The following is a 14383-nucleotide window of genomic DNA, read 5'->3' on the forward strand; positions in this document are numbered from 1 at the left end:
CTTCTGTGCTTGCACCTTGCCAGGCTAAACTCTTTCAAGTTTATCTATTGACCTTTCCTTCTTGCTGGAAGTTTGCCTGCATTCAGCCTGTTCTTAAAAAGGGTGACTGTTCTAATCCCTCAAACTACCATACTATAGCTTTAATCTCTTGCTTGTCTAAAGTTTTTGAATCTATCCTGAATAGTTAGATTCTCAAACATCTGTCACTTCACAATCTTCTATCTGATCGCTTGTATGGCTTCCGTCAAGGTAGCTCCACCGGTGATCTCCTGGCCTTCCTTACTGAATCTTGGTCATCCTCTTTTAGAGATTTCGGTGAAACTTTTGCTGTCATGTTAGGCATATCAAAAGCTTTTGATAGAGTCTGGCATAAAGCTTTGGTTTCATAACTGCCCTCCTACGGTTTCTATCCTTCTCTGCGCAACTTTATCTCAAGTTTCCTTTCTGACCGTTCTATTGCAGCCATGGTAAACTACTACTGTTCTTCTCCTAAATCTATTAATAGTGGTGTTCCTCAGGGTTCTGTCCTGTCACCCACTCTCGTTCTACTATTCATTAACCCTTAAACTGCGGTGATCGCTTATATAATCAAGCCTCTCAAGTACTGTGATGCGGCGATTGCTTATGTAATCATGAATTTTCGCGGGAAATGTTTTGAATTTTCATGGCGCGTTTCCCTTCAGACCTGCTCTTGTGACTCCTCCCCACTTAGTGTTGCCTTCATGAGGGCTCCAGATACTTAAACAAGGGCCTCACTTGAGTTTTCATGGAAAAGTAGGAGATACCTGGCAACTCCTCGTGACTCGTCAGGTAGAATCCGTCCCTGAGTATCATAGAAAACGTAGAAAACTTTATAGGGGAGACCAAATTATGCTATAGTTTATTACTTCTATCTCAATCAAGAGATTATTTTTATTAGATCAGCTTTTTACGGCATAGGGACAACAATCCTAGTAGCATTTTCAGCTGTGGTATTGCACAGAGGACTTGTGTCATGCAGGACACACAGAAACACACACACACACACACACACACACACACACTCAGCTCTATCATACACAATACGTACAAAACATCTGCACAGTGGATTTGTCTCTCTCGCACACACGCATGCACGCATGCACACACACACACACACACACACAAAGCTCAATCAAACATTCCCAATACATACAAAACATTTGTACAGAGGATTTGTGACGGACACACACACACACACACACACACAAAGCTCAATCAAACAATCCCAATACGTACAAAACATCTGTACAGAGGACTCGTGACGGACAGACGGACACACACACACACACACACACGCCCAGTAGCTCAGTGGTTAGAGCGCTGGCTTCACAAGCCAGAGGACCGGGGTTTGATTCCCCGGCCGGGTGGAGATATTTGGGTGTGTCTCCTTTCACGTGTAGCCCCTGTTCACCTAGCAGTGAGTAGATACAGGATGTAAATCGAGGAGTTGTGACCTTGTTGTCCCGGTGTGTGATATGTGCCTGGTCTCAGGCCTATCCGAAGATCAGAAATAATGAGCTCTGAGCTCGTTCCTTAGGGGAACATCTGGCTGTCTCGTCAGAGACTGCAGCAGATCAAACAGTGAAACACACACACACACACACAAAGCTCAATCAAACATACCCAATATGTACAAAACATCCGTACAGAGGATTCGTGACGGACACATACACACACACACATATGTAACATATGTGCCACCAAAAACAAATTCATGGACCAATCAAGAATATAAAGACATGATAGATGACACAATAAGGAGTCTAACGAGAATCATTAAAGAAAGGAGAAAAGTGATATTAGTAGGAGATTTCAACTGTAAAGAAGTGGACTGGGAAAATTATGAAAGTGGTATGGGGGAAGAAGCCTGGGGAGAAAGATTCTTGAACCTAATGATAGACAATATGATGGACCAGAGAGTAAAGGAATGCACAAGATTCAGAGGAAACGACGAGCCGGCAAGATTGGACCTAGTTTTTACAAGGGGTATACAAATGAATGACGATATAAGTGCCCATTGGCGAAGAGTGACCATGCAATATTAGAAATAGATATAGAAGAAGGAAAGGAAGATAGAGACGATTCATACAAAGGAGACCGATTAAATTACAGAAAGGCTGATATTGAGAATCTCAAGAACTATTTTAAAAACGTAGACTGGGAGGAGATGGAAAACTCAGAGACAATGCAAGACAAATATAACTTATTTTTGGAAATATACAAAACAGGAGTCAGAGAATATGTCCCAAAATATAAACCAAAAGAAGAAGGAAAGAAAAATTGGTTTAATGCAAGGTCAAAGGAGAAAAGAGATGGAGCATGGAAAAGGTGGAGGAGAAATAGGAATCCAACAAACAAGGAAAACTTCAAGGCAGCGAGAAATGAATATGTTAAGGTGAGGAAGGAAGAGGAAAAGAACTTTCAAAAAGATATTGTCGAAAAATATAAGGAGCAACCAAAATTGTTCTAAAGATTCATAAATGGAAAAATTAGGCAAAAAGACACAATAGAAAGGTTAAAAGGAGAGAACGGGATGGTGGAAGACCCAAAAAGTATGGCAGAACTATTAAATAAAAAATTCCAGGAGGTCTTTACTAAAGAATCCAAATTTGAGAGGCCACAGGGTAATAGAGAGACAATCTATATGAAAGAGATTAAAGTAACCAAGCTTGAAATAAAAAAGTTAATGAAGGAACTGGATGAAGAGAAGGCAATGGGACCGGATGAAGTCTCAGGCAGAATACTGAAAGAATGTAGGGAAGAACTAGCAAGTCCTATATACAACATCATAAAATGCTCAATAGAAAATGGAACAGTGCCAGTAGAATGGAAAAGAGCTGAGGTGGTTCCCATATATAAGAGCGGAAGGAAAGAAGAACCTTTAAATTACAGACCGGTATCACTAACTAGTGTAATATGCAAGATGTGTGAAAGAATAATAAAGAAACAATGGATCGAGTTCCTTGAAGACAACAAATTAATATCAAATAGCCAATTTGGTTTTAGAAAAGGACGGTCTTGTGTAACTAATTTATTGAGTTTCTATTCTAGAATAGTTGATAGAGTACAAGAGAGAGAGGATGGGTTGACTGCATCTATTTGGATTTAAAAAAGGCGTTTGACAAAGTGCCACAAGCAAGATTACTGTGGAAGTTAGAGGAGAAGGGTGGCTTAAAAGGAAGCACATTGAGATGGATAGAAAATTATTTGAGGGGGAGAGAAATAAGGACGGTAGTTAAAGATATGAAGTCCAAGTGGAGAGCAGTAGAAAGCGGAGTGCCACAGGGGTCAGTATTGGCACCAGTACTTTTCCTCATTTATATTAATGACATGCCAGAAGGAGTGAACAGCTACATAAATTTGTTTATGGATGATACGAAACTGTGCAGAGTTATAAAGCAAAAGGAGGATTGTGAAATACTGCAAGAAGACCTAAATAAGATCTGGGAATGGAGTAAGAAGTGGAAATGGAATTCAATGTGAACAAAAGCCATGTCATGGAAATGGGAAAGAGTGAAAGACGACCTGTGGGAATCTATAAGATGGGAGATGGAGTAGAACTGGAGAAAGTCAAAAGGAAAAGGACTTAGGAGTGACAATGGAAGAAAACAATCAACCAGTAAGCCATATTGATAGAATTTTAGAGAAACATATAATTTGCTGAGGAATATTGGAGTAGCATTTCACTACATGGACAAAGAAATGATGAAGAAATTGATAAATACTATAATAAGACCCAGATTGGAATATGCAGGAGTAGTGTGGACCCCTCATAAAAAGAAACACATAAGGAAATTGGAGAGGCTACAAAAATGGCTACAAGAATGGTCCCAGAACTTGAAGGGATGACATATGAGGAGAGACTAAAGGCTATGGATCTACCAACCTTGGAACAAAGAAGGAGAGAGAGAGACCTGATACAAGTCTATAAATTGATCAACGGAATGGACCAATTTGAAGCTGAGAACCAGACACACACACACACACACACACACACACACACACACACACACACACACACACACACACACCAGTAAGCCATATTGATAGAATTTTTAGAGAAACATATAATTTGCTAAGAAATATTGGAGTAGCATTTCACTACATGGACAAAGAAATGATGAAGAAATTGATAAATACTATAATAAGACCCAGATTGGAATATGCAGCAGTAGTGTGGACCCCTCATAAAAAGAAACACATAAGAAAATTGGAGAGGTTACAAAAAATGGCTACAAGAATGGTCCCAGAACTTGAAGGGATGACATATGAGGAGAGACTAAAGGCTATGGATCTACCAACCTTGGAACAAAGAAGGGAGAGAGGAGACCTGATACAAGTCTATAAATTGATCAACGGAATGGACCAAGTGGATAATGAGAAACTGATCCTGAGAGAAGAATATGACACCCGAAGCACAAGATCGCATAGTAAAAAGCTGAGAAAGGGAAGATGTCTGAGAGATATAAAAAAATATAGTTTCCCGCAGAGATGTATTGAGACGTTGAACAGTTTAGATGAAGAAGTAGTGTCTGCAACGAGTGTGCACACTTTTAAAGTAAGATTGGATAAGTGTAGATATGGAGACGGGGCCACACGAGCATAAAGCCCAGGCCCTGTAAAACTACATAACAAAGTAAAAGTTTCTTCTGTTGTAATGTTGAGACACATACTTTTTTTGTAGGAAGGTAAGGAGCGTGAACTCACCAGTAGTTACCAAACATCATTTCAAGACATACAGAAGTGAAATATTGGCTGCCAGGTTTAAAGATAGCTTTCTCATTATGTGATGTAAATCACAGTTACTAACTGTTCATCACATTTTGTATGTTGCAGTATGTGGTTAAAGGCTAAAACCTTAACAAACAAATAAATACAGTGAAAATTGTACCAGAACCACATGTGGTTGAAGTAGCTCACCTATTGGATGTTATATTTATTTCCCGAAGGTAAAGCAAAGAGGCCAAGTCTGTGGGCAAGTCAGTAAGCTGGTTACTCTGGAGGTCAAGAAACTGCAGGCGATGAAACCTTCCAATCCACGAGGGAAAAGTTGTTAGCTTGTTCTGACCAAGCATGACTTCAGACACATGTCTGCATAGCATTTCTAATCTGCAAATTAATGTGAACAGCTGTAGTAGTGCTACTAGAAAAACACTGACAAAAATTTAAGAGTCTACTTAGAAGAAAAAGAATGGTTCAGATAAACATACTTCTGATTAAATACTAAAGTTTACATGGCTTCTTTTCTACATTAAACTTATATCTAATATTTTCTGGCTTCTTTTGTAGGTGTAACTTCACACACATGTATTGCAACCTTTGTTTTCTTTATGCTACAGAAGAAGAAAAAAGAATGACAAACTAGAAATTACCAAACCTTTTTTTTTTATCTCCAACCTACCTACCTGCCCTCTCTCTTCTTATACCTGGCCACTTACTCTAAGCTACATCTTGAGAATGCTATTCTACCAGAACAAATTTCTGGAAATGTAATACATATAAAGAAAAAAATAATCTTTCATGATCAAATCATTAATTTATCATTTCAAGACAACCTTCCAGACAACTGTTCTCTCTTCTCTCTTCTTCAATGGCACTCAACTTACTTCTTCTACATTGAATGTATCAGGACTGTCATCTTGTAAAAACTTCAACTGAAATTTCAACTCTGTTGCCTTACTTGAACAGCTTGCATTAGTTACTAAGAATATCAGATACATTGTCCTGTAATATTTCATGAATAAAATCTTCAGAAAGAATTAGACATGGATGATATTTTGGCAGTGGATGTTTGAGACCCTGACCAATTAGGTTGAGGTCTCAAATGTCCACTCTCAAAAATAATGTCTTTATCTGATGCTTTGTGAGGATCTTATTTACAAAACATTACAGGATATGGCTCCTGAAACTTTTTGCAGATATTCTTTGGTGTCTCTACCAGTTATTTCCTCTTTAATTAAGAGCAACACACCTATACAGTATTACTGTTGTAAAATCTTCATTATGACACATGAAGAACACAAGGATGATATAACATACAACACAATGAATGCACTTACTTGGCAGGAACTTCAGTGAGCACATTCTTGCTCAGATCAACTGTCCTTACTTCAGCTTCAGCAGCATTCTCAAACAGTTGGTCAGGTATTGTAGAGACCTTTTCATTATACGACACAGTTTGGGTGTTCTTCATCTGGTACTTGTCCGGAATTGAGCTGTTGTCCAGAAGGAGATTAGTGTCTGCAGGAGTGTTCTCAAACCCTGATGGAAAACACTTTATTTAAAAACAAGGGTGGGTGAAAAAGCAATATACAAGCAATGGCAATAATTACTGTAAAACCAAATGGATGTACAGAACAGCTTCCAAATGAATACCTAATTCTAAAATCAATTTATTGAATAATTAGAAATTGTAAATTATTTGAGAAATGATGCTGCAACAGGAGAGGAAAGGATATCAAGATGCAAAAGGTCACCAATTTCAGTGATGCTTCAAGAAGAATCAATGCATCAGGAAGATTGATAGATAGACACACACATGTACACAGTTTCACTGCAGGTTGGTCAATGCTTCCATATCAGCTCACCAGGGAATGTGTGCACAGGTGCCGACACTCTGGAGCGCAGGTACTTAAGCAGTTGCACAGTGCCACGCTGCACGATGTCACGCCGTATGAGGCGCATTGGGTTGCCTTCTAGGGGCATGGACTTGAGGTGAGGCAGCAGACCAAGGTGGAATGGTAACCTGCAATTAATTCAGGAAACCTGATTTGGGCTGTCTAGTGCTAGTTGCCTCATGCTTACCACAACCTGACTTTTTCTATTTCACATGAAATGTTACTACAGAGAAAATAAGAATAGGTTTATGTAGTCACTTTCTCAAATGTTTTGTCTCAGAGACCACTAGTCATCATTGCTTATAATCATCACCACCTTTTACAATCCCTCTTTCCTCTTCACTTAGCGAAACTCCTCTCGACAACAACTCCATCAGAAAGGTGATGACAGAAAATCAACAATCTGAGAGCTATATATTCCAGCTCAACAACAAAGCATAGGAGGAAAGTGTGAGGATGGCTGGAAAGCATTACAATCATGTGACTCTTTTTACTTTTATGATCAGTTACATGGAAAACTATAGCCATACATTAGACGTTCCCATCTTTACTTTTATGTATCGCACTTCATTATTTCTTTATCATATGGAATAAGTGTGAAAAATGCTTTGCCTAAGGTCCTGAGCTAAACACTACACATATAGAGCAAGAAGTGGCGAGTGGAGAGTGGTGGAGCACTAACGTGGACAGGTTGTTGTTGGTGATGTCAAGGCGTTCAAGGCCCTGCAGGAGTGTGATCTGGTCTGGCAGGTCATCCATCTGGTTGTCACGCAGATCCAGGATGCTGACACCACTGAGGTAACCCAGCTGCTCTGCACTCATTTCCTGTCACAAAGCAAAGTAATTCTGATTATCAAAGATTGGATTGGATTTTAATTTTAGGCGTTGCAACATCAACGGTCATGTGGCGCCGCTACGATATTTTATACTGTAGTTTATGAAAACTAAAATCAGTTATAAACAATAAAATCAAAGGTCTCTACAAATACTAAAACTACAATAAAATTAAATAAAACATTAAAAATATGTATAATAAAAGGAAATAAAATTCACACATTGGGGAGAAGCCCAGCTTCTCCCAGGTACTTGTAAACATCATGGCCTGGGGCCAGACATGCTGGTCCAAGCACCTGTGAGATATTGTAGACACCGCTACCTCTACCGCAACACCGGTAGAGGTAGCGGTGTCGTAACTCGATCAAACTAGGCACTCCACCAGCAGGTGCCACACGGTGAGCGGCACCAGGCAGTCTTCACAGTAAGGCTGAGGGTCCCTGGTCAACAGGTACCTTTGTGTAAGGTACGTGTGACCTATGCACAGTTGCGCCAATAAAGTCTGTGCACGGCGATCCTGGACATGGAAGTATGTCCACTGAGGGATAGTGGAAGTAGTGATCTCTCCCATTTTCGAGTTTGCGACCCCTGTTAACCATCTCCTCTGCCATAATGCTGCAACTGCCACACAAATAGAGTGAAATACATCTCGAAATGGAACAGGGGCACGAGATGGAGCGCGACTCGCTGCCTCTTTAGCGAGGCGATCTGCATGTTCATTCCCGGGAACACCTACGTGACCAGGGACCCAACAGAACCCAACACGATATCCTCTTCTGGTAAATAAATAGAGCCACTCCAGGGCTGATAAAACCAGTGGGTGAAGGGAAATAAAAGAAGATAGAGCAGTGAGAGCACTGCGAGTCACTAAAAATTGTAAAAGACGAAACCGGGAGAGTGAAAATGATTTGTAAAGCTAGGACTATGGTAGACAGCTTTGCGGTAAAAACGGATGCCACTAAAGGAAGACTGCCAGACCGATAAAAAGAGGGGAAAACCACACTAAATCCAATGCCTGCGTCGGATTTGGAACCATCAATAAAAACAGGAGTATCATCAGAATGGGTAAAAAAGTGTTCTAAAAACCGTGAGTGGGACAGAGCTGGTGGAAAATCCTTCTTGCCATCAATGATAGGAGGGCATAATGACACAACAGGAAGCTGCCAATAACCAACTCGTGGGAGCCGGAAAGAGAGGACAGGAGTGGGGTCGATAGATAAGTCTGCCATGAGATTTGCCACTCGAAGGCCAAAAGGTTTAGGTAGGCTCGGTCGAGTGACATATGCCTGCGAACGCAAGTTCCGCAATATTGACAGACAAGGGACAGAATCGGGAAAACGGTGGGTGCGAAACCATCACCGGAGCATTGAAGACTGGCGCCGGAGGTAGAATGGCCAGAAACCAGCATCCACTAGAAGGCTAGGTATTGGAGATGTCCGAAATGCACCCGTAGCCAAGCGGACCCCAGCATGATGCACGGGGTCAAGCGTGCGTAGTCGTGCATCCGTTGCAGATGAGTAGATCTCACAGCCGTATTCCAGCTTGAGAAGTATAAGTGTACGGTGAAGCAGTAGCAACGTGTCCCTGTCCGCACCCCAAGAGGTGTGACTTAACCCGTAAAGTCCGACAGGCCTTAAATAGGGCTGCATTGCACACTTCCGACAGTCCTTAAATGGGGCAGCTACTTTGAGCGCTAATAAAACCGCTAGCATTGGTAGCGCTGCTATATTTGGTCATGACGTAGGCCTATGGTAGTACTGTCGGCTCCCAGGAAGCACACCGCTCTAGCCAGCTTTTTTTTTTTTTTTTTTTTTTTAAAGGGGGGTGAAGAGAGTAGCTAGCTGAAGAGAAAGTGGGTGGGAAGAGAAGGGTGAAGGAAAGTAAGAGAGAGATAGATGGAGGGCTTGACCACCTTGCTAATTTTAGGCTCTAGCCAGCTAGTCTCCCGCAAATTTCTGTGAGGTACGTGAGCATCGTGTCGCGGTGATAATTATTTACGTATTTACGTATTTACTTATTTAAGGAACTATTATTTACAACTATGGCTACTGGTGCTAAGAGGAAGCTAAAGTTTAGTGATAAAAGTGATAGACAAGGCGGGACAAGACGGAAAGTGCACAGGTTGGAGGTAGATCCCGACCCCGCTATTGTGACAACATCGTCACCCACGCTTGATAAAACATACGTAACTATAATCAGCCAATATGAGTGAAAACACGAAAACATGTGAAAACACACAAAAACATGAGCAGTGCCTTACATTATGTAAGAATACACATAAAAGCACCTCCCCCGAGTTGCTGCTACCACAATCTTCTCCAATTATCGGTTATTATTCTGAGACAACCATAGTGAGCAGAGCAATAAAAACTTGTAGGATGATGCATTGTCATGTCTACTAACAGCAGATTTTTTTCCAGAGTAATTTATAAGAGTTGATTTTTTTATGATAATTGCGGTAATGGGAGGGTGCGAATTTTGCAGCCATCGGTCTTAGCGGGTTAAAACCCGAAGAAGGGATAATGCCTGCCGACAAGACGCCTTAAGAGAACGGAAATGGGGAACCCATTGACGGTTGTCAAATAAAAAGGCCAAGATATCGAGTTGCCTCCACACATGAGAGGCGTCTATTGGCGAGGTATAAATCCGGGTCTGGATGGACACCACGGCTGCGACAAAAATGCATGGCTACGGTCTTGGAGGTGGAGAATCGAAAACCATTCATGTTGGCCCAACTGGACACCCTATTGATCGCCAGTTGGAGCTTGCGCTCAATCAGTGACATCCTAGCAGCAGCAAATGAAATACATAAATCATCAACATATAAGGAGCTGTGAATGCCATCTGGGAGAGTATCAATAACACCATTAACCCCTTCGCGCCAGATGTTAAAAAAGCCCGCCTGTATGATATACGGGTGGTAGTGCCGCGCGCCTGAGCGCGGGAAACTCGTGCAAACTTGTCATACTTGTCGTCTTTGTCTTTGTCCAGTCTTGACGATGCTCCCTCTCCTCCAAACCTAGTATCTTCTTTGACCCACTGAGTTAACACATTTTCCATTGCCAGTGTCAATAGTGTATTTCCCCATGTTGTCTCTGATCCCTCCATTGACCAGTCCTCCCAACACACCTCTTTACAATTAAAATCTCCCATCATTATAGTTCGTTCACAGCCACCCAACATTTCTTCCAGACATGTTCCTGTATCTCTTATCATTTCTTCATATTCCTGTACTGACCATGCATTTGTCTTAGGTGGTACGTACACCACTATGTAGTGCCTCTTTTTCCTTCATTAGTTTCTGCTCTGATCTTTAGCACTTCTGCCTTTCCCATACCTTCTTTCACTTGATCCACCTTTATATCTTTTTAACCAGCAACATCACTCCTCCTCCCATCTTACCTACTCTATTTCTTTTCCAAACATTATATTTCCTTCTCCAACCATCATCAGGTCTTCTCCTCTCTCAGTTTTGTTTCAGTAAGACCCACAATATCTGGGTTCTTATCCCTCAAGTAATCGTTGAGTTCTAAAATCCCGATATCACTCCATTTATGTTGGAATACATTACATTCCGCTCATACGTAAGTTTCTTTAGTCCTTTCTTACTGTACTTTTCTGGGTTATGAACCACTTCCTCAGTCTCATATCCAAGATTCTCCAGAAAAACTCTTTCTTCTCCTCTTCTGTCCTCTCTTCATTTTTTTTCAAAGCCTCCTTTCTCAACTCATTTAACATTTCTCTTTCCTTTTCACCGAGATCTCTTCTCAACCAAATCTTCCTTGTTGTTTCCTGCTGGGCTAACCTCCATGACTTCTCCACCAATTCATCTACATCCTTTTGTGACTTAAATTTGATTCTTACTGGCCTCATACCTTCTCCTGTGAACTTTCCAATTCTATGGAAGTCCTCTATTTCTTGTACTAGGTCTTTTCCCTCCTCCTGCACCACATTAATGATATTATTTATCACCTTTTTTATGTTTTTCTCTCTCCATTTTACTCGGTGTCTTATCCTCCTCCACACCAAATATCACCACACATCTCTTTTTGTCTACAGTTTCCCTCACCAATGTCTCATTTGACTTAATAACCTTCACAACTTTCTCAGCAATCTTCTCTTCTATGATCTGTTGATCTATAATTTCAGCAAGGCCCAAAGTTTTCTCCCAGACTCTTTGATTTCCTTTTCCAGACTTGCAACTTTGTAATTTACCTCCTTTCTTTCCACTTCCTGACTTTTTTTCCATTCAGCCTGCTTCTCCATCACTTTTCCTAAAGATTCTCCACATTTGTCGCAATTCACTTTAATTAACTTAACTTCCTCTTTCAGTACTGCATTTTCTGTCTTCATTTCAGCGCACTCTTTCAGCACATTGTTATGACTCTTTTCCAGTTCGCCATACTTTTCAAATAGTTTTTCAATTTTTCCTTCTAATTCCAGAATTTTCTTGACATAGACGCTCTTTTCCATTGTACTTTGGAAGCCTGTGAAGTCTAATTTCTCTTCCGAATATGCGGCCGCCATGTTGCGCAGATGTAAACAACTCCCAGCTGATGGTTCCAACGCAGGTTACAGTTAAAATTCACCTTCCCTGGACATTACTTGCTTCTCAACAGTTAACATATGGAGACGGGACAAACATTACATGCTCCTTACCCAACTTAGTTACTCTTAGGCAACGGCAACAGTAGTAGTAAAGATGATTTCTCCGGAGCTCAGCGACCGCTCTGTGTACCATCTTCCTGTGTGTGTGTGTGTGTGTGTGTGTGTGTGTGTGTGTGTGTGTGTGTGTGTGTGTGTGTGTGTGTGTGTGTGTGTGTGTGTGTGTGTGTGTGTGTGTGTGTGTGTGTGTGTGTGTGTGTGTGTGTGTGTGTGTGTGTGTGTGTGTGTGTGTGTGTGTGTGTGTGTGTGTGTGTGTGTGTATTTACCTAGTTGTATTTACCTAGTTGTAGTTTTACAGGGCCTGGGCTTTATGCTCGTGTGGTCCCGTCTCCATATCTACACTTATCCAATTTTTCTTTAAAACTATGTACACTCTTTGCTGATACCACTTCCTCACTCAAACTGTTCAAAGTCTCAACACATCTTTGCGGGAAACTAAATCTTTTAACATCTCTCAGACATCGTCCCTTCCTTAGTTTCTTACTATGCGATCTTGTGCTTCTAAAGTCATATTCTTCTCTCAGGATCAGTTTCTCATTATCCACTTCATCCATTCCGTTAATCAATTTATAAACTTGTATCAGATCCCCTCTCTCTCTTCTCTGCTCCAAGGTTGGTAGATCCATTGTGTGTGTGTGTGTGTGTGTGTGTGTGTGTGTGTGTGTGTATTGAACTTGCACTGTTTGATCTGCTGCAGTCTCTGACGATGCTCCTCTCCTCCAAACAGCCAGACGTTACCCTGTTGTCTCTGATCCTTCCATTGGAACGAGCTGAGAGACTCATTTGTCTTAGGTGGTTATGTAGTGCCTCTTTTTCCTTCATTAGATATTCGGATAGGCCTGAGACCAGGCACACACATTACACACCGGGACAACAAGGTCACAACTCCTCGATTTACATCCCTTGTTGTTTCCTGCTGGGCTACCTACTCACTGCTACATCCTTTTGGTGAACATACCTTCTCTTGGAACTTTCCAATTCTATGGAAGTCCTACTTGTACTAGTGAAAGATATTATTTATCACCTTTTTATGTTTTCTCTCTCCATTTTACTCGGTGTCTTATCCTCCTCCACACCCAAATATCTCCACCCTTCACCACTTTCTCAGCTATCTTCTCTTCTATGATCTGTTGATCTATAATTTCAAAGGCCCAAAGTCGAACTTTTCCCCACAGTCCTCTTCCTCTTTCAGTGCTTGTGTCAAGCCAGCGTTTTTCAATTTTACCTTCTAACCACTGAGCTACTGGAGTGTGTATTCACTGTTTGATCTGCTGCAGTCTCTGACGAGACAGCCAGATGTTACCCTATGGAGCGAGCTCAGAGCTCATTATTTCCGATCTTATAGGTCTGAGACCAGGCACACACCACACACCGGGACAACAAGGTCACAACTCCTCGATTTACATCCCGTACCTAATCACTGCTAGGTGAACAGGGGCTACACGTGAAAGGAGACACACCCAAATATCTCCACCCGGCCGGGGAATCGAACCCTGGTTATCTGGCTTGTGAAGCCAGCGCTCTAACCACTGAGCTACTGTGTGTGTGTGTGTGTGTGTGTATTTACCTAGTTGTAGTTTTACAGGGCCTGGGCTTTATGCTCGTGTGGTCCCGTCTCCATATCTACACTTATCCAACTTTTCTTTAAAACTATGTACACTCTTTGCTGACATCACTTCCTCACTCAAACTGTTCCAAGTTTTTAACATCTCTCAGACATCGTCCCTTCCAGAGTTTCTTACTATGCGATCTTGTGCTTCTAAAGTTATATTCTTCTCTCAGGATCAGTTTCTCATTATCCACTTCATCCATTCCGTTAATCAATTTATAAACTTGTATCAGATCCCCTCTCTCTCTTCTCTGCTCCAAGGTTGGTAGATCCATAGCCTTTAGTCTCTCCTCATATGCCATCCCTTTAAATTCTGGAACCATTCTTGTAGCCATTTTTTGTAGTCTCTAATTTTCTTATGTGTTTCTTTTTATGGGGAGTCCACACAACTCCTGCATATTCCAATCTAGGTCTTATTTTAGTACTTATCAATTTCTTCATCATTTCCTTGTCCATATAGTGAAATGCTACTCCAATATTCCTTAGCAAATTATACGTCTCTGAAAATTCTATCAATATGGCTTACCGGTTGATTATTTTCTTCCATTGTCACTCCCAAGTCCTTTTCCTTTTTTACTTTTTCTAGTTCTACTCCATCTCCCATCTTATAGATTCCCACTGGTCGTCTTTCACTTTT

General features: G+C 41.2%; 1 protein-coding gene across 10 annotated transcripts in view; it reads right to left on the bottom strand.

The window, feature by feature from the left end:
* Positions 1–14383, bottom strand: part of LOC123498988 (leucine-rich repeat-containing protein 40-like) — a 63367-nt gene that overhangs the window by 3483 nt on the left and 45501 nt on the right. For 9 of the 10 annotated variants that reach the window (XM_045246622.1, XM_045246631.1, XM_045246623.1 and 6 more), the window contains 4 exons: positions 7321–7463; positions 6609–6766; positions 6081–6282; positions 4942–5130 (listed from right to left, as the gene is read on the bottom strand). In XM_045246622.1, the coding sequence (XP_045102557.1) occupies positions 4942–5130; positions 6081–6282; positions 6609–6766; positions 7321–7463 (692 nt within the window). The remainder of the gene's footprint in view (positions 1–4941; positions 5131–6080; positions 6283–6608; positions 6767–7320; positions 7464–14383) is intronic. The other variant, XM_045246625.1, reaches the window with a different exon arrangement.

Source organism: Portunus trituberculatus, chromosome 48, assembly GCF_017591435.1.
Source record: "Portunus trituberculatus isolate SZX2019 chromosome 48, ASM1759143v1, whole genome shotgun sequence".
NCBI classification, from domain to species: Eukaryota; Metazoa; Arthropoda; class Malacostraca; order Decapoda; family Portunidae; genus Portunus; species Portunus trituberculatus.